Source organism: Podarcis liolepis (genome assembly GCF_965112155.1).
Source record: "Podarcis liolepis genome assembly, chromosome: 5".
In the NCBI taxonomy this organism is placed as follows: Eukaryota; Metazoa; Chordata; class Lepidosauria; order Squamata; family Lacertidae; genus Podarcis; species Podarcis liolepis.
This window is the reverse complement of record NC_139556.1, coordinates 43,044,002-43,065,507: the sequence shown is the minus strand read 5'-3', so window position 1 is coordinate 43,065,507 and position 21,506 is coordinate 43,044,002. Positions and strand designations below refer to the sequence as shown.

At 43.0% G+C, this 21,506-nt stretch overlaps 1 protein-coding gene across 23 annotated transcripts in view; it reads left to right on the top strand.

The window, feature by feature from the left end:
* JAKMIP3 (Janus kinase and microtubule interacting protein 3) overlaps window positions 1-21,506 on the top strand; it is a 104,657-nt gene that overhangs the window by 42,730 nt on the left and 40,421 nt on the right. For 9 of the 23 annotated variants that reach the window (XM_083505950.1, XM_083505949.1, XM_083505933.1 and 6 more), the window contains exons 4-6: window positions 1,478-1,975; window positions 17,700-17,915; window positions 19,619-19,738. In XM_083505950.1, coding sequence (XP_083362076.1) covers window positions 1,478-1,975; window positions 17,700-17,915; window positions 19,619-19,738 — 834 coding nt within the window. The remainder of the gene's footprint in view (window positions 1-1,477; window positions 1,976-17,699; window positions 17,916-19,618; window positions 19,739-21,506) is intronic. The other 14 variants (XM_083505953.1, XM_083505955.1, XM_083505936.1 and 11 more) reach the window with 5 other exon arrangements.

Below are 21,506 nucleotides of genomic sequence, written 5' to 3'. Positions count from 1 at the left end.
GAAGGAGCCCTGGAAGTAACTGGAACAATGTCTGTTGGATCAGTTGTGTAATAATAGCAGAGTATCTAAGAGCCAAGTAACATGGCCACTGTTAAGTAATGGGGCACTGAAGTGGAAAATGGGGCGAGCTCATTGACAGTCTTTGCTTTTCAAAACTCTGCTAAACTCACAAGTGTCTTACTTTTGCCCGCGGGCAATGCTTTTAGCTGGAATTGTTGCCTTGAAGAACTCAAAAAAAGCATTCAGTGCAAAAGTTAAAAGACCAGTGCAAAATTTGTGCTTACGTGAAACCTGAAATGAGCTGAGTCTCTGAATTTTGCGTTAGAAATTGGCAGGAGGTTGGTTCAGAGAGACTCTAGTTGTTTTGCTTTCACTATAAAGGGTAGCAGGCAGGCAAGAAGATCAGTGAATTATTTTAAAACTTTTGAGAAGGAGAGCTAATCCAGCCATACCAAAACTGCTTTTGTCAGCTAATTTAAATGGGTGTGTGCGTTGGCTGGTTTGAATTATTGTCAGGCCTATCTGTGTCGACACTCCTGTGTATGCATTAGCACGTTACCAAAAAGTGCAAAAATACAATGCATGCAACCAACTTTTAGACATGGTAATTGTGTATCATCAAGGAGAAGCATGCAGACGGCTGTTGAGGAACTTTGGTATTGTGAATATTCCTGTCCTTATTAAAGTTTATTAGTGCAATAAAGGCCCCCCTTTAATTCCCCTTCGTCCATGCAGTGTTCTCTTCCAACTACTGTTGGCCCACACTGTCTGCTCACTAAATCCAGGGATTCTCTATGCCTTGGAAATCTGAAAAGGAGAGCTACATTAATTGCATACTGGGATCTCAAGATTTTTAGAAGGGGGGCAGTAGTTGGAGGTGAATGCCACATGGATGAGAGGAAATTAAAGAAGGCACAAAGAATCCATATTAAGCCAAGGTATGGATGGGCCCTAATTTTAATGTGTAAGTCACTGTAGAAAAGAAAGGGAGGTATTTTCCTTCCCTCCCTTTGTCTACATCTTCCCAGTACACCCAGTGTGCCTGGTGTCTGATGGGAAATGAGCCCAGGATTCAGTAGGAGATGGAGTTTTTCAGAGGGGTGGAGAAACTTGTAATGGGAGGACTCCATCTTTCCTTATCCACCCCTGACATGCTGCATTGTCAGGACTATGAGCAACTCTAACTTTCGGTGGGATTTTAACATGGGGGACAGGATTAACCCCTCCTTCCCATGCACCATGGTTCTGATCTAGCTTGTGCCCCCCACCCTGCATAGCTGATGTTGCTAATAGGGAGGAAAACCCCCAGACAAACTCACTCATTTAATCTTACATCTCCTTTTAACCCTTAATTTGTGATAAGGAAAAAACACTTGCTGATTTCCCAACAGCTGTCTTAAATATGTCCCCCAACATTTATTGCTAGGTTATAAAATCCATCTCAAACATACCGTGTGATACTTTCTTTTTCTTCTAGGTCAGCAAATTGGAGAGGGAGAAAAATCAGGAAGTGAAGCTGATCAAAGAACACGAACAGCACAAAAACACAGTGACTGTAACGGAGCTCAAGGCTAAACTTCATGAAGAAAAAATGAAGGAGCTCCAAGCTGTTCGCGAGGGACTTTTAAGACAGCATGAAGCTGAGCTTCTTAGAGTCATAAAAATCAAAGATAATGAAATTCAGAGACTTCAGGCCTTACTCAATGTTGTCCGGGATGGGACGCCTGATAAGGTTAAGACGATGCTCTTCTGCGAAGCAAAGGAGGAGGCCAAGAAGGGATTTGAGGGTGAGAAAACCAAAATGCAACAGGAAATTTTGGAGCTTAAGGGGGCTAAAAAACAAGTGGAAGAAGCTTTATCTGTGGTCGTGCAAGCCGACAAAATCAAAGCAGCAGAGATACGGAGTGTGTATCACCTTCACCAAGAAGAGATTACCAGGATAAAGAGAGAGTGTGAGAGGGAAATTCGCAGATTGGTATGTGCAAATTTCAATCATTCTGGCAGTTTTCAGCAACAAGGGGAAGGGAACGAATGTTCTTTCTGTGTTTTCGCTAATAAACAGTTCAAATTCACTGTGACGAAGCATCCTGTATTGGGGCTACTAATCCGTACAGACTTTCTGATCCTTCTGAGGTTTATCCAGCACTAATGAAAATGTCTAGGAGGAGGTTGTCTCTCAAAGATATGCTGTGCTGTCAGTTAACAGGGTGCAAGGTTTTGATCCAGGCTGTCTCTTGGTCTCTTGCCATGCCATCTGTTTAAATGACCATTTTAGTTCCCCCAGGAATCAACTTCACATCAGTACTGGTTAGTGGGCAGTGGGTTGTTCTTTTTTAAAAAAAAGTTTTAAAGCTTGAAAAATAGTTATGGGCTAGAATCCAAATACCGCCTTGTCTTTCTGCTGGTAAAGGGTAAATTAGGAGGAAGGAGATGACGTTTCTTTTCCAGGTCACAACCAGCTTTGCAAATTGCTGTGCATCTCTACTTATCTACCTTTTCATAATGCTGCATTGTTACTGAGACATAAAAGACTTCTGATGATTGGAGAAGTATAAGGAGATCTAATTGTTACTAGCAACCTTTCTCTAGGCAAAGGGGTATAGGCAAAACTTCAAATATGACAAAGTGATCACAGCCCAATGCCATGTGTAGGAGGCCAATGATTTAAACCCTTGCTTTACAGTACAATTCTAGGCATGCCTGCTTGGAAGTAACTCGCACTGAATCTAATTGAACTTAGATAAGTGTGCATAGGATTGCAGCCTCTTCCACTTAAACCACTGAATATACATTTATGCCATTTCAGCAGGTTTTTGGGGCTTTTTTAAACATATAAAGCAATTATCTTTAGCCTGCATCTAGTCATGGTTTTTTAGCCTGTTTTCATACGTAAATGTTTCCATCTGGCCTCATCATATACGATTTGAGTTGCACAGTATTTCCCAGACAAAAGTGCTTTCCATGCAGGAAAATACACAACATATAAGTTGGCCCGTACACAGTTTCATTTCCAGGATAACATATTTGTATTATAAATGGCTGTATTTTGCATATAAAGCCACTCTAGAGATGGTTTAAATTCTCACTGGATAGCTCCGACTTTGCATGATAGCTTTCAATTTTCTATTTTATTTCGACAGTTGTTTGATTCCCCCCCCCAAGTTGTTAGGCGGTTACCAGGCATTCAGAGAGCAAGGCCTTTGTGTAGTCTTATGTTTTTCCTGCTCCAGCACCACATCTACATGTTACTATGTGTGAATTTATGTTTAACACTCCCGTGATCACAGTGAAAGCTACACTTAATGCTTTCTAACACCATTAGTGGGAGACTAGTTGCAGCAGCTAATTATTCATAGTAGATCAATTCTTGATGTATAACTTCAGCTGATTTATTATGCTCAGGGAGCTTTTTGCTGTTTTCCATGATAAGGATGACAATGACAAATGCACCTTCAGTTTCATATTAAATGATCTGCTTTTTCACAGTAATAGGACCTATTCTGAAATGTGCAGTATCCAGAATGGATACTTTCTTTTCCAAAGTAAAATACATAACTTTACTTGTAACAGAATGTAAGCTCGATAAGTTAAGTCTAGTCATGTTAAATCCAATGTTGTCCAATTTGTGGGGTTCAGGAACATTGGGATCCTATACCAAGGGATAACTGTGACCAGTATCATATCTTTCCTTCATAGTCAAATACATTGAATGCTCTTTTTCTGTTTGGAGATATCATGCAACTTGCGTGCACACTGTTCATTGAAAGCACATTCAAGCTTAATCTTTCCCTCAAAGAATCCTGCGCACAGCAGTTTGTTAAAGGTTTCAGGGGATTGTAATTCTCTGAGAAGTAAACTACAGTGCCCATAATTCCTTGAGGGAAATAATGTGCTTTGAATGTACTTTAAAAGTATAATGTGGACAAAGTCTAAGTGGAAATAGTATCTATAGCATTCAAGGATGCAAAGAAACAGCTTAATTGTTCAATACCAAAATATAGTTTTATTTTACTGCAGTGTATAGTTAGTAAGATTGTAACTAGGGAGACAGAGTAGTATAATGGTTAAATATACCTGGATATGGACCTCCCTTTAGCCTTCATGGCTTGGTGACCTTGGGCAAGTCTCATTCGCCCATCCTAAGTCATCCTTACAAGGTTGCTGGGAAGGTAAAACAAGGTAACTCCCTCGAATACCGAGAGAGAGAGAGAGAGAGAGAGAGAGAGAGAGAGAGAGATGAAAATTGAATACCTTTTGAAATGAATGGAAATATCCACGTGAATGGATGGTCCAATATGTGAGCCGATAGTTCACAGAGCTCAGTCACAACAAGTGTGATTGCTGATGCTCCAACCTACAGCATATTAAGGAATTCAGCAGTTGCTAGAAGATGTGAGTTACTTCTGGCTATATTAGACTGATCACACAAATGGGTGTCTTAGTGAAGTGTCCCAAGATATTTGGGGAGGCACAATTAAATGTTACATGCAAACACATATAAGTGTAGCCTGTCGGTGTCTCTGACCTTCACAAACACGTACTTAAATTCAAAACCAGTTTAGAGGGAGAAAGGTGTGATTTGGAGAGGGAGGTAGCAAGTGGGGAAATGATTCTTCCCCAGGCACCAATCCAGGCTCGATCACCTTTTCCCAAAGTAATTTTTCAAGCTTAAATGAACATGGGAAGAGCCTGCTGGATGGTGCCAAAGAGCCATCTAGTCTCACGTTCTGTTCTCGCAATGGCCAACCAGATGTCCACAGGAAGCCTGTAAGCAGAACCTGAGTGAAGCAGCCCACTCCCCACTTGCAATTTCAGGCAACTGGTATTCAGAGTTGTATTGTCTCCGACAGTGGAGGCAGGACATAGCCATCATGGCTAGTAGCCATGGATAGCCTTATCCTCCATCAGACAACACTGTTACATGTTTGCATGCAATGTGCATTTTAGCCTTGGCTCTTAGAGTCTAATTAAGGTAAAGGTAAAGGTAAAGGTAGCCCTGCCCATACGGGCCAGTCGTGTCCGACTCTAGGGTTGTGTGCCCATCTCACTTAAGAGGCTGAGGGCCAGCGCTGTCCGGAGGCACTTCCGGGTCACGTGGCCAGCGTGACGAAGCTGCTCTGGTGAGCCAGCACCAGCGCAGCACACGGAAATGCCGTTTACCTTCCCGCTATAAAGCGGTACCTATTTATCTACTTGCACTTAGGGGTGCTTTCGAACTGCTAGGTGGGCAGGAGCTGGGACCGAAAGACGGGAGCTCACCCCGCCGCGGGGATTCGAACCGCCGACCATGCGATCGGCAAGTCCTAGGCACTGAGGTTTTACCCACAGCGCCACCCACGTCCTGGGTAAGCAAGTCTAATTAGAATGGACCAAATTAAGATATTGGAGGATTCCTGCAAAACCCCGCTAGCCTTTTTCATTTTTACAGTAACTATCTGACTCAAGTGAACATTTCAGCTCTTGCCATCTGTAGGACTCATGTTTGGGTCTTTTGTAGGGAACAGCAATTGGTGGAACACAAAATTCTGTTTATAGTAAGGGACTCAGTGGTTATCTTTTGCTAAATCCAAATATAGCTTTCCTCTCATATCTTACTGCCTTTCTCTATACGTGCAGCTTTTCCCAAATAACCATCCCTACCCTTCTCCTCCCAACCTCGTATAGTATGAATATTTCCAAGCAAAACATAACATAACTTGATTTTGGATGTTTGATGCCGCCCCATACTGGCTCATATCTTGATTTCAACCGTAGCACTTTCCTACCAGGCTGTGGGTTTAAATCTTGCTTACCCAGAGAAATGATAAAAACTAAGAGTTCTCATGAGAAAAGCACCACAGCTAATGTTCACCAAGGGAAATATTAACCTATTAGACAGAACAGCTGGTTGTTAATCAAGCAACAAGGTGACTTTTTCATGTTAACATCCTAAGCCTTGGATGAGACCCGCATTTTGAACATTGCATTGAACAGTACGTGAGAGTTATAGGAAAGAAAATAATGTTTTGACTGACAAAAAAATGCTCTAATATATTTTAGCAACATCACAGGTTAAACTCTGCCCAAAGATCTATTTGGCTTGCTGTAGTCATGTGATTGTAATGTTTTCTCTTCCTCATGTCAGCCATAGACTACCACAAATTAATAGCAGAGCTCTGCTCAACAGGAGGCAAATTAATCCCCAACAGCAAACACTTTAATGCCAGAGTATTTACTATGCTTCAAGATCATGAAGCCATATGTCTTTATACTTATAATATAACATGCTATTTTGCAGATAGATACAAAATAACAGGAGCCAGAAATCTGTTAGTTTTATTAACTGGGCATGTTTCCCATCAACCACATGATAAGATGCAGGAACTCGATATCAGTACTAAAGTGGACTAAGTACTGATTCCAGAAACAATAGCTGTGTTGATCTGCAGTAACAGAAACAGCCATGTGATCCATGGTACCTTAATGTCTAACAGATTTGACTGTGGCATGTGGTTACATGGGCAAGAACCTACCATATTGGCCCAAATATAAGCCACACATTTTTCCAAATTCCTTACGAGGGCTGTCGGGAACACAGGGCAACGGCGCCCGCCCCAACCGCTGCTCCCAAGCCTCCCCTGAACCGCCAAGAAGGGGGCGAGGCTGCTGGCAAAGGGGCATGGCTCCCCCTCCCCAGAGAGCAGCCCAGGAGCGTGGGGCAATGGCACCCGTCCCATCTGTGGTTCCCAAGCCTCCCCCAGGCCGCCAACTTTTAAAGGTGCAGCTTATATTTGGGTGTGGGTTATATTCGGGCCAATACGGTACTTCCATTTCATGCAGATGACAAAGGTAATCAATACTTATGAAAATTCATGCCACAATACATTTGTTTGTCTGTTTATAAGATATCTCGCTTAGATCTTGTGTAAAACTCAGCAAAGAAAAGATTGGAAAAACAAAATTTTGAGCATCATTTTTTTTAATTGAAGTTTTCAACAAGCCCCTGTGCCACCCCCCAAGTATTTGTGGAATAATTACTTGTTTAAATTATTGGGAATAATTAGTCCAACTTTGTTGCATCACCAGCATCTTATTCTTAAAAGTTGTTATTCACTTTGAAAATGTTAGAAAATATGATTCGACAAGATATTTGCATTTTGGATTTCTAATAATTTATATATTGTATTGTCAAAAAATCATTAGTGGACCCTTCTCTCTTTTGCTGGGTGTAGCAGAACTCAAAACAGCTGCATTAAACCCCTACTTTGCATTGAATATGTAACCTTTGATCACACTTATGGTTCTGCAGTTGTCAAATGTGTGCTAATGCATTCATCAGAGCTCTTCAAGCCTTTCTAGTATCTATCCTTTGGAGAAAAGTTGCAAGCATGAATACCACATTTGAGGAGGGGAAATACAGCAAAAGAATTCATGACTTTGAAGGCTTCTCCTCCCCACTTAATAAGCATACCCTACATTCCCAATCTCTCTGCTTCTCTCTCACACACAGGTGTGGAGCATATCAAAGAGGGGGGAAAGATCCTTCTAAGCCAAGGCCAGCCCAAGACTTTTGGCTGCCTGAGGCAAAGGCCAAGATGCTATTCCCCCCTGCCCTATCCCATATATAAAAATCAACCAGACTGAAGGCTTTGGGACATTACTTTCACCTCAAATACAATGCTTTTTAATGATGTCAGCTCATTCTACGTGGGGTGTCATCATCATCAAGTGTTTACATAGAGTGGACTCGAGTGTGTGTGTGTGTGTGTGTGTGTGTGTGTGTGAACAAACCCACAAAGTGCCTCACTCTGCTTCCAGCCAAAGGGTTGGAAAGAACAGTTTGCTGTTGGAGGGACTTGGAAGTTTCGTGCCAAATAATCCCAACCTCTGGAGAGGAAACACAGTTGTGATGGGCTTCAGAAGCCCTCCTGAAGCAAGCACACAAGTGGGAATGGTACCTGCCCTTTGGTGCAAGCTTGGATTTGGTAAAGAGAAGCAGGATATCGTCCCCTTCAGAGGTGCAGAGAAAGATAAAGTTCTAATTCAGGCATAGGCAAACTCGGCCCTCCAGATGTTTTGAGACTACAACTCCCATCATCCCTAGCTAACAGGACCAGTGGTCAGGGATGATGGGAATTGTAGTCTCAAAACATCTGGAGGGCCGAGTTTGCCTATGCTTGTTCTAATTAATTACAACAGGAGCAGTGTCATGGTGGCTACAGATGTTGGGCGACTACTAAGGGTTGCCCAAATGTTTGGACTTCTGCTTATAATCAGAAGTCGATCAGTGAGGCAGGTTGAGTGGGTGCTCAGCCTCTCTAACCATACTTTTAAAAAAAGTTTAACTAAGATGAGCTCAAGCAGCTCTTTATGAGATGAGTGCGGGGGGCGGGGGGGGGGAGATTACAATAAATTAAAAGGTGTATCAAGAAAAGCTGGATTCTTTGACCAGCATAAGAATGTGTAAAGCCTTAAATAATTTTGCTGTGTTTGCTCCCTTGGAGAGTCCCAGCATTCCCAGAGCTTTCCATGGACACAGATTTGCCACTGGTGGCATTTTAAGACATGTCATTGTAAGCCTTGGATCCTTTAGATACAAAGCTCCTTCATGTCCTCGACATGCCTATATACTGTATTGGGCTTCCAATGCATACCAGCCTGGATCTGCCATAGAGGTTTGTTCTCCCATTGCTGCCAATGTTTGGGAAAATAGTTTTGAAAGAACAAGCCAGAAAGCTGGAGGTGTGAAGGTAAACACACACACACACACACACACACACACACACACACCAGCCAGCTTTTACCCTGGGTTGAGCAAACTGGCAAACTCTGCTAACCTGGAAGAGTTACCTCAAATTGAGAACTTTGCCCCAGGATGAGAACAGAAATTGTGTGCTGGCGGTGCAGCAACAGCAAGAGGTCCCATTAGGGAAAGCATGCCTCAGGTTAAGAACGGTTTCAGGTTAAGAACGGACCTCTGGAACGAATTAAGTTCGTAACTAGAGGTACCACTATACAAACCAAAACACTCACTTTGCTCTGAATTTTGCAGTTCAGTTCTCTTCCCCCCCCCCACTCCCCACCAGCAATGTGTTCAAAAAAGTATATTCTAGGGTGAAGTGTGCATGTAAATGTTCATGTTGGTGAAAGTAACATACAAAAATGCACTGTATTAGGGGGAATTTCTTGCAAAAATGTGTATATTAGGCAAAATTGCATACAAAGACTTGAATATTAAGACAAATTTTCATGAGGACTCCACTCAGCATTTTCTGCTGCAGTGCTCCTATTCTTCTTGGCAAAAGACAATGGCTAGTTTGGAAAATAGACAGTGAAAGAGGTACATATAGTTTTATTTTTGTAAAATTACGGTATACAATATACGATACGATATGATACGATATGGTATACGATATACAATATCTTTATTGTCATTGTCCCATACAGAACAATGAAATTGAAAATCTACATAAAACATTCAAAACCCCCTAAAAACTCCGAAACCCCATTTTAAAATACAATATACTATATACTTTTGTTTTGTTGTTGTTGTTTTAAAAAGTGACTAAAATGTTTGACAAATGAATAATGAAATAAATGCCCCTAAATAAGATAAAAACAAAATCAAAAGCCACATAGATAAGAGAACTGAAGTATATGCATACATTAGTTGATATGATTACATGCTTGTTTTATTAAGGAAAAGAGCTATAGCTCAGAGGCTTTGCACTTCAAAGGTCTTCGGCTGCATTCACACCCTATCCGCTAATCCCCACATTATATTTGAGCTTTCACACAACATAAAAGACAGCTCTGGAAATATGGTTGGATATTGTGCCATATAGTGCAAGTTCAGCACTCATTGCCATATTATTTGCAAATAGATGTTTTCTGGAAGCAAATAACACGGAAACATGGGAGCCAACTCCTAGAAGCCGAGCTCCATTTGCCCCCACAATAAAATATTTGAGGAGGTCACGGCCCCCAAATTGGTGGGCATTGCCACTCAAATGGTGTGCACCACATCTTGCGATCGATTATGCAGGGTGGGACTTATGTGCCTCCCCAGTACTTTATTCAAGTTGGCCCCCCTGCACAGAAATGAGCACCCAACTTGCACTACATTCCACAGTAGTTCCAGAAGTGGAATTTTATGTCATGTGAAAGCTCAAATATAATGTGTCAATGAACAGTTAGGGAAGTGTCAGGAAAACAGAATGAACTGAAGTATGAATGCAGCCCCAGCTTCCGTCCCCAGGATTTCCACTTTTAAAAGATCTCACGTATCAATCTCTGGAAAATCTGAACCCCCAGAGAACTGTGCCCAATCAGAATAGACTGTCCCAGACTAGGTGAGCCAATGGCCTGCCTTAGCACTATTATCAGCCCTCTAGTCGCCTCTTCTGTATGCCCAAGTTTCCCCTTAATGGCATAATATTGACTGCAGATATCTCCCTGCTCCCTTTGATCTTTAGTTACCTCTTTACTAATAAATGACTGACAACTTATTTACCTGTGCTGGTTGGCCCTGCAAGAGACATATTTCTTGTGGTACATTCTAATTGCTTCCTTTGACAGCTTGCCTGCAGGGAGATGGGCAAGCTATGGAGCAACCAATGATTGGCATGGATTTTCTCATTTGCAATTAAAACCTCTGTCTGGGAATGGTATGTGGGTTTTTCCCCCTTTCCCATTTTCTTTTCAGCCCCAGATGCTGCAAGTTAGAAATGTTGCCTTGCCCTTCCACACCTTCTGCTACAGTGCTCTATTAAAAACGCTTATGGAAGCTCCCAAGCTTATAAGCAGCTTACGCAGCATTGCAAATGACATGTTGGTGGGGTTTTTTCCATAGAGTCTGAGAAATAACAGCCATAACAACCGGTTTGATACAAACGATATTAGAAATTATTCGGTGTTTTGATTTTTAATAGCAGATGCTGGCGAGGGACGGCTGGGAGGAAGAGAAATCCCCCATCTTTCCTGGCTTTCCATAATTGGCAGCAGCGATGCTCGCAAGCTGTTTATTAATTAAAATGCATTATTGGTGGAGACAACCTGCTAAATATAAAGTGGAAACATCCATGCTGTTAAGCAAGCCATTTTCTTAAAGACCATTGGTTGCCTTCCTCATGTATATTCATAGGCACTGTTTCACAAGTAGGCCTTCTGTTAGAGAAAGTAACTGGGGTGAAATTATCAGGAAGGCGAGACTGTTGGGAGCATTGCTTCCTACTGTCAGGAAACAAACGCATGAGCTAGTCTTTTTGAGATATACACCTGGATACTAACCCAATACTCTCAGTGAGTCAACTCCTTTTTCTGCACTAACCTCTTCTTTGTGTTGATAGTATGGAGCTAAAAAGGCTGTAAATGTGGGTGGGTGAATGAGTGTCTCTATGTCCATGAGTGTATCTCTTTTTATTAATTTCTCTACTGTTCTCCATATTGCTTAATGTTTCACTCTCTTTAAAATCATGTTATTATTGTTATACTTCAGTGAATTTAATATATTAAATAGTATTTTCCCTTTCCCTTTTTGTTGTTGTTGCTTCCTTATTGTACAAATTTTTCACAGTTGTTTCTTTTTGAGGACTGAATATATGAGCAAGAGTCAATGCCTGATATTATTTGAATTACCCTTTATTCTCTCTCTCTCTCTGTGGGTGTGTAGGTGTGCGGTTTTTCTCTAAATTAAAATGTTGCCTGTTGACAGATCTGTGTTCAGATCAATAGATATTAGCTATGCAGATTTTTTTTTAAGGAAAGAAACCTTTATAAGTATTTCTGTCCTACAGCTTGTTTATACCATCCATGGAGAGATGCATAATAAGCAGTCCTTTGTTTTATGACAATCTTTGGTAGACAACAGTACATTTAAATTAGATTATATATTTCTTCATGGGGTTTTTTTTGTTAGTTTTTTTAATGATGGTGAGAGAAGTGCAGCACACAAATGAATGTTATTGCCTCTGTCAAATAAGATTTCTTCCCTTCCATTCTTGTGTGTTAGTTCTGGAATTCATGGGTCTAAAGATGTTTGATGTTTTCTCTTGAGTATGTTCAAACAAATCCACTTGTCCTCTGCAAAAAGAAAAAAAGGGGGGAAAGGCAGTATAGTCCAGGGGGTTTCTATGATGTATTCAAGGCGCTTAATAATAAAGAAGGCTCTTCTATAGGGAGAAAATATTCCTCAGAACTACTTGGTCTCCAGGTCAACTATAAAGGATGTGAGGCAGCAATGGGAAAGGGATGGTAGAAAACTTTATCCATCTGTGGCAAGATGCAGTGTACTATTGGCTGAAAGGTAACATCAGTCATGATGTGTTTATTAAATTTTCCAGCAGAAACATTTGACACAAGAGTTATCAAACTCTGTTCCAGAAGAGTATGTGTGTTTATTAGAGGTTTATCAGAGGCTTCTCACTAAGATCAGTAGTGTTTTAAGGTTCCTAGTCTTCCTGTAAGTATTGTTATACACTCCTCAATTGTGGGGAGAGGTTCTGGAGTAAGTGCTACTTGGGCTCCCCCTCCCCTTAAGCGAAGAGTGCTGGAGATTATGGAATTATGGAATTTTTTGTAACATTTGGTTTACTTGCAACCCAGCCCTGTCTCCTCAGAGTATTTCTACCCCTAGCTAGAACGGGTTCTTGAAGAGTGAGAATGCCTTGTTCTTGCTAAGGTGGAGAATGTCAGATGGCGGCCACTATCTGCACCAGCTGTAGCTTCCAAACAGTGGCGTAGCGTGGGGGGTGCCAGGGGTGCCGGCCGCACCAGGCGCAACATTGGGAGGCGCGCGTTTGGCCGGCCCTTCGCAAGACAAAAGTCCATAGGGAAATCTCCGGGACAGGGGGAAGCGCAGCGCGTCTTCCCCACTGTCCTCGGACCTCCTCTGAAGCCTGGCAGTGGGGCAGAGAGACCTCCTCCCGCCGCCAGGCTTCGGAAGGATGCTTCGAAGGCTGGCGGCGGGAGGAGGGCTCTCCGCCCCACCGCCAGGCTTCGGAAGGCTGCTCCGAAGCCTGGCGGCGGGAGGAGGGCTCTCCGCCCCACCGCCAGCCTTTGGAAGGCTGCTCCGAAGCCTGGCGGCGGGAGGAGTTGCTCTCCGCCCCACCGCCAGCCTTCGGAAGGCTGCTCCGAAGCCTGGCGGCGGGAGGAGGGCTCTCCGCCCCACCGCTAGGCTTCGGAAGGCTGCTCCGAAGCCTGGCGGCGGGAGGAGGTCTCTCTGCCCCACCGCCAGCCTTCGGAAGGCTGCTCCGAAGCCTGGTGGTGGGGCGGAGAGACCTTCTCCCCGCGCCAGCCTTCGGATGGCTGTCCTGAAGACTTGTGGTGGGAGCAGTGGCGTAGCGTGGGGGGTGCAGGGGGGGCCTGCCGCACCTGGCGCAACATCTGGGGGGGCACGGAAGAGACTCGAGTGCTAAAATCCACGGGTTAGGGGGCGCAAATTACTTGCCTTGCCCTGGGTGCTGATAACCCACGCTACGCCACTGCTTCCAAACTGTCTTCAAGGGGGCAGCCCCTCATGGAGAGCATTGCCATAGCCCAGGTGGAAGGTTGCTAGAGCATGGACAACTGAAACCATGGTAGAGAGCTGAAGGACAGGCCATAACTGGTGAAGCAGCCTAGGCAAGGCATATGCACCTCTAGCTACAGACTCTACTTGTGGTGCCAGTGACAGACTGGAATCCAGAAATATCCCTGGACTATGAACCCTTTTCTTCAGAGGGACTGCAACTCCTCCAGGAACATGTGGGGTGAAATATGTTGCCCACCAGTTGCTGATAGAAACCAAGTAACCGCTTGGGTCTTGGTCCATTACAGTGCTGCTTTTGCTGCTGCTTGATAAACAAGTTTATGACCACAAAGGAGTAGTAGGTGTGTTGTCCCAAAGCCCCAATAAAGAGGTAAAAGAATCCTGAAAACTGCAGGCTGGTCAGTTTCACTTTGATATCAAGGAAGACAGTAGAACAGATTACAACACAATCAATCCAGAAGCATCTTCTTAACAATACAGTGATTAGTAGAAGCCACCATGACTTTGCCAAGAATTAATGCCAGACTAATCTTATATCTTTTTTTATTACTGGATTGCTAGCTTAGTGCAGGGCTGGCACGCCAACGAGGCAAGATGAGACAGTTGCCTCAGGGTGGCAGGCTCTGGACAGACAGGGGAGTGGCTGTGCTTTTTGCCGCCTCCTCCACCACCACTGTGCCCTTGCCCACCACTCTGCACCCACTGCCAGCCACTACTCTCTGGTCTCCTTTTACCCCCCCCCCCAGTGGGCAAGTAGCAGGCATGCAGCAGAGGAGGGGGGTGGGCTGCAGAGGAGGAGGAAGTGGGGCATTTTCTGTTTTGCCTATAGTGACAAACATCCTGGGCTGGCCCTGGATCAGTGGATTGCAGGAATGCTGTGGACATGATTTATCTTGATTTCAGCAAAGCATTTACAGGTGATATTTTTCATAAGCAAACTGGTTAAATGCGGGCTGGGTGATCATACCGTCAGCTGCTTGGAGGTCTGCACTCAGACTGTGTTCACCCATGGTTCCACTTCAAACTGGAGGGAGGTTTTGAGTGGGGTGCGGCACGGCCCTATCTTGGCCCCTGTATTTGTCAACATGTTAATCAATGGCTTAGGTTAGAGATGGGGAGCCTATTTCAACCGAGGGCCATATTTCAACTTGGCCACTTACTGGGGTCTGCTTTCCAATGGTGGATGAAGTGGGCAAGGCAAAAGAAGAACAGAACGGAAAAGCCCGCAAGCGTCTATCCACCACCTTTTGTCACAAACACACATGCATCAGATATGCAGCCACACAGCGCTTCCCCTTCTCTCTTTGTCATGCACACCTCACGCTCCAGATATGCAGGCACACACACACACACACAGAGAGAGAGAGAGAGAGAGAGAGAGAGAGAGAGAGAGAGAGTATTTCCAGCCCTTTCCACTCCAACACTAAGGTGGGTGTGGCTGTAAACATCCCGGAGCCTAAAGGCATTCCAATATCACAATCAGTGGCGGGAGCAAGCTGAGCAGGGCCAGCTGCCCACGGGGATGGGGCCAGCCAGGACAGGACATTCCATGGGGCCTCCAAGGAGTCTGCCTGCCTCCTCCCTCCCAGCCACCCTACAGCAGAGGGGAAGGCAGCAGGCGGATGTTTGGGGCAGCGTGGAGCTTGCAGGCACCCAAGCCACCGCGTCACTCCCAGGAGAGATGCGTGGCTCAAGTGTACTGCAGGCCCCGCGGTGAGTGCTGCCCGCCATTTTGTCACACACCCCCAGTGGTGACACCCACTGCACCCCCCTTCCTCAGCCCCTGATCACAATGTTCCAAAATCATGACGGGTAGTAAAAAGCAAAGCCTCCCATCCCAGCATGCTGCCTCCCTACTATGAATCAGGCTCCCCTACTTTTTGGGGGGGCGGGGAAGCAAAGTACATTTTTGCTACAATTTAACTGCAAGTTAAATTTGAGCCCCACTTTCTCTGCACAGTGTTCTGCAACCTGGTGCCATTTATATGTTTTGGACTGCGACTCTCAGTGTTGGCTGGGGCTGATGGGAGTTATACTCCAAAAACATCAAAACATCACCACGTTGAGGAAGGCTGTGCCACACCATTAGTGCTCACCTCTGCCTGTCCCATCGCAACAAAACTCTGCTCCCAGCGCACAGCAAGCAAGACAGCACAGACATCTCATGGCTCCTAGAAAATGAACAGCATTTTTTCTGTCTTGGTTAGCCTTGACTACAGAAGCACCTTTTTTTGCTTGGTCAACCTGAGCAGGGGGAGATAATGCACTCAGCTCATCCTGGTTAGTCTTAGGAGAGAGTTTCTCTCTCTCTCTCTCTCTCTCTCTCTCTCTCTCTCTCTCTCTCTCGGTCCCCTCTCTTTTGGGGTCTATATATAGATATGGTACATTCATCCCAGCCGTCCCTGCTTATTCAGAGTAGACTTAGTTTTCTCGTGTTTGGTAAATCACCATTCTTGCTTTGCCCCTATTTTGCCTTTTTAAAAGATACCTTATTTAAATATTGTTCATAGAGTTGTCATTTTTCAGGGTTCAGCTCTAGAACACAAACCTTTGAAAGGGAACTGGGCACATCTCATCTCTGTCTGATGCATGCATGTGTGCATAAATTCATGCGCATCGATATTTCAGACTGCAATCCTATGCACACTTATGTGGAAGTAAACTGCACTGAATACAGTGACACTTAACTCTGGGTAAGCATGTGCATGATTATACTGCATAGTACCACACAGTGCACACAGCCCATTGGTAACATACTGTAGAAAGTGATTAGGCTTTTCTGATGTAATTTAAAGGAAAATGACAAAGCGGCATTTGATCTCAAATCAGCACAAGGCAGGTTATTGCACAGTAAATGAATACAAGTTACAAGAAGCAGCTGAGAGCAGCCTCTAGCAATGTGTTCCCCAGAACTGTTTCCTTCCATGAGACTACTCCCAAGGTACTTTGGTTCCTACTATAATTACAGAATGCAGCAATCTAGATAAACAAATAGTGCTTGAATATTTTTACCACTTGTATCAGTACAATACATTTCAATGAGATTATGTTTGCTATGTCTTTGTATATACTTGGAAATTTGAGGATTTCCCCTCAAATATAATTCAGTTACATTTTTAGAGAATGTGGCCATTCTCACTAAGACTTCAAATTTAAATAAGGATACATCCCCAAACCCAAATACATTGAAATTAGCCTATCCCCCCCCAAAAAAATTGACTCTACATTTCTGAGCTGCATGTTCAGCTTTTAAACAAGGTGTTTTTTTTCTTGAGATGCCACAGCAATGTAGCTTGCTTCTCCAAAATATTCCCTTTATATATTTAAATTCTTCCATTTCTGCTCCCCTTTGGGGAAATATTTAGGTTATTCTGTTTTTCTCTTAATAAAGCTGTTTCAAAACTTTTTATATTTATATTATAGTTGGTTTTAATGTGTGTCATTGGGGTTCTGACCTTGCTTTTGAGTAAGCATGCATAGGATTGGCCACCAAGGGATTATCATTTAAATGCTGACATGAAGAGCAAAAAATGTCATAACATTTCTGTGGAGTTATTCATTCCAAACCTAAGTTCAAAAAAGTATTCTGTGTTGTTCTTCTTTTGTGATTAAACTCTCAGTGTAACAATCATTGTGGGTCAGGAATGGAGCCTACTTCTTTACTAATCAAATGAGAAACATTTCATGCCTGAACTCCAAAATCCAGGTCCTTGAACTTTAATGCATGCACGAGGCACACTTTCAGTGCTGCACAATTAACAATAATCCTGAATTCTGAATCTGATTCAAAGGCTACTAAAACTTACTTGTTTGTAGGAAACCTGGTGTGAGGATTTCAGTGTAATGTGTAGACATGAAGAAATAGTCAAACCAGTTCTCTCTTCTTTTTTGAAATTGTCTTTCTTTTGCTGAAAGAATTCCAAAGAGGTTTACTATAAGGGATAATAAGTGAGATGATTATTATCTTTGCTGCCAAAATACTCTATTTTTCGGGGTGCTTCCCCCCCTTTCCAAAACCAGTGCTTCTTTTCAACGTTAAAGGGCGTGAAATCTGCAGGATTGAATTTTATGCGTTTTTACCTCTGGGTATCATCTAAAATGCTCCGCTAGCAGGGATGCTGCCAGTTACTATGGCAACGCCAGAATTGTACCGTGCATGCCCGTATGTGATTGTATTTTGTTCTCCTTGTAGATGGAGGAGATCAAATTTAAAGACAGAGCAGTCTACGTGCTGGAAAGAGAGTTAGGGGTTCAAGCCGGGCATGCTCAGAGACTTCAGCTCCAAAAGGAGGCTTTAGATGAACAACTTTCCCAGCTCAGAGAGGCTGACCGGCATCTGAGCAGCCCCAAGCGGGAACTTCCTCATGCAAGTGGTGCAGGAGAGACTTCAGATCATTCAGGAAGTCCTGTAAGCACTTTCTAGTGGTTTTGCCTGAAACAAACAAATATGCCAAAATCTTGATGAGTGAGTGCACATTCTGGCAACAAAGTCTTTTCCCCTCTGGGGTGGTGGCGAGGAATCTGCAGCCCTCCAGATGTTGTTGGATTCCAACTCCTAGCCGCCCCGGCCAGCATGCCCAATGGTCGGGGATGCTGGGTGCTGTGAGTTCAGCAGCCTCGGGAAGGACACCGGTTCCCCACTCCTGCTCTAGGGAGAGAGAGCCAGCAGGATTTCAAACCTTAATTTGACATGTGACAGCATGGTTTTTTGTTTGTTTTAATTTGCCAGCAGGTTAAAAGAATTAAAACAACAACAACAGCAGCACACAGCTTACCTTGACATTTTGCCTTAGTTTGACAGCTTGAAATGCTTTGTCTGAGACTTACAATGCAAATGCATAACTAAACGGATTAATGGGTGTGTGCTAATTTTGAGGGCTACTTACCAGCCTTGTCGCAAACAACCACAAAACTGAATTGACTAGCAGGGGGGAGACAGAAGTAAGCTGCCCATTTGTAGAGATCATTCTTAGGCTTCATTACTAACATCACTGAGGTTGCTCACCATCACAAAGCTCTTAACTTTAGCCGATGATCTGAGATACCAACAAACATGCTTTTTGCTGTTTCTTTCATGCTGTTTGCAGTCTCTTCTTCCATTATATCTAAACCCATTAAATTTTTATGCTGGCTTCTTATGTAACTTTGCCACTTCTCCAGCTTTTGTATTAATTTGCTAATAGAGATTCCCCCCCCCCCGTGACATTTGTTGACCTTCTTTTCATTGTTGATCCTCATCAAGATTTCTTTTGTAGTGCTGCTTAATTTGAAATGTATATATATGTATATATATACACACATGAGCACAAAATCTTTTCTGTCCTTTGTTCCAAGCCTCTCCTGCACCTGTTGAATGAAGAATCCTAGCACTGTTGAGTGTCATTCAGGCCAAATATAACCACTGGTTTGCTTGAATCAAAGCTCTTTACGTACGTGGTTCCAAATGAATAAAAATAAATCAAGAACAAATGAAGAGGATATGTTAATATAATGAGATAATTATTTCGCTCTTTTTTAAAAAAAGCAATGATGCCTATTTTTATATCTGTATTCATTCTCTATTTGGGTTAAACATTTCCACGTGTGCATTGATTTTAAAACACAATCCTCTGATTTTTTTAAGTGACCCATTTAGATGCTCAGTTAGATTCACCGCTCCATGGGAAAGGAATTATGCAATGGTAGAATTGCACGTACCTGCTACATTTTATATTTCAGCATCTACGGTATATACCTCACATTACCATAAATAAGTTCTAGGTGGCTCAGCTGTTTTAAGGCACTCAATTCAACAGTGGCAAATACAGGAAACATTGTCATAATTCCCAATGTTTTCTTTCACAATTCCCAGTATGATGTGTGTGACCTGTTATCTACATATGCATCCCTTTTTCTTTTTCTTTTGCATTTGCTTCCTCTCTCACATACATCCTTTCTTCAATATCTGTTGGTCTCATCTTTCAGTATTAAGGCATAGCTTACACTATTGATTATATATAATTAGTCAGGAATGGATGGATTCAACAAGGGAAGAAGATGGGGTCTGTAAAGAGCTCTAAAATATATATATTTCCTCTATGAACAGTTATTTGCAGTTGTTTTTTGTTTTAGGAACAGCAGTTGGATGAGAGGGACGCCCGGCGCTTCCAACTTAAAATAGCCGAATTAAGTGCAATCATCAGGAAACTGGAAGATCGGAATGCATTACTGTCAGAGGAACGAAATGAGCTTGTAAGAAATCACTTTTATTTTCCATAAAATAACTTCTGACTGGATTATGTAGGGCAGATCCACTTCATCTATATGCCTCTTGTACTCAGCACTACAAGATCCTGGGTCTGGGTTTGGTGTTTTGGGGGTGGTAGAGGGGTGGCACTCTTTTCAATAAAATGAGGCCGGTCAGATTTTATTCTGGATTCAACCCTGCTCCTACCATCCAACCTCTTTACACCTAGGTCGGTTAAGTTTCTGTTTCACTCAAGAGACTTGACTATTGTTTGCGAGAACATTGATAGCAAGAGGTTGAAGCAACTTAAGAAATAGGATATACGTTCAGATATAGAGAATATAATATATGGACATAACTTGGAAAATATATGTTGATGACTTTATAGTCATCAGTGAGTTCATCGATTTACTCAACTCATTTCAGAAAGCAACCATTCAGTCCCCTTCAGCTATAGAAAGAGGCAAGAATCTGACACATATCTTAGCAAAAATTGCCTTTCTCCAAAGAAGATGTTTTTCTAACGTGAAACATCATAATTGCATGTGGGATTAGGAATTTATCTACAGTATGCCACAAGCTGAAGTTTGAATGAATAAGATACATTGAGGCTAACCCAAAGAAAGCTCAGAACACTTTTGATAGATGGCTAGAACAAGCCCGTTTTCTATGGCAGTTTCAAAGTCGCTGAAGGTCCATTGGTAACCTCTCTCTTTTTGCCACAGGAAGGAATTTTCACTCTTTCTTGAAATGGCCACAAAGAAGCATTCTTTTCTTTCCTCTCAGTTTCTTTAGCTTTTATAAGCATTTAGAGCACTGACCTTTTCAATAAAAAAAATTAGGCATCAGTCAAAGATAAAGCACTTAGATTACAATGTGTGGAACTTGGGGCCTACCAGATGTCAGGCTTCAAGCTCCCATCATTCCCAGCCAGCACAGCCAATGGGCTAGGGTGACGGAAGTTGTAGTCCAACAAGATCTGGAGAGTCCCCCATCCCTGCCATACATTTCAGTATAATTGGAAGTGAAAAGTGGAACATATGAAGTTCCCATGCATCAGGTCAGACTGTCCATCTAGTCTAGGTACCCCTAAACTTGGCCCTCCAGATGTTTTGGGACTACAATTCCCATCATCCCTGACCACTGGCCCTGTTAGCTAGGGATGATGGGAGTTGTAGTCCCAAAACATCTGGAGGGCTGAGGTTGGGAATGCCTGAATTCTAGTCTATTATTGTCTACTCTTGCTGAAAGTGCTTCTTCATGGACTCAGACCAAGACCCATCCCATCACCTGCTCCTTGATCCTTGCCAGTGACTGAATGTGGAATTTTTGAATGCAAAAAGAGTGCTCTACCATTGAGCTATGGCCCTCACTTTGCTGTAGGCTCAAGTTCTCAGTATAATTCTGATGAAGTCCACAGAGTTAAACTTCTGGAATTTTCCCCTCCTGCTTTTAGTTCTTCAGAGTGCTACCCCATCTCTATGCAATCCTATTTAAAGGCTAGTTAATGACATTTACTGTGGCAAAGCCTATATTTCACCGAGCTGCTGCAATAAAGCATGATGGCATGTTGGAAAAATCCATATAGATGAAATTTATAGAGGACATTAGAGCAGCAGTTCTGCAATATAATCTGGGGCCGCAACTGGGGCTTGCATATTTGATGAGGCAGTTGTGAGCACTAGAAGCACTAGCACTAGAGGCTTCTTTTCCATTTCCTTAATAGTATCCCAGGCTCACAAGTATATAATCTCCATCATATGTTTCATTCAT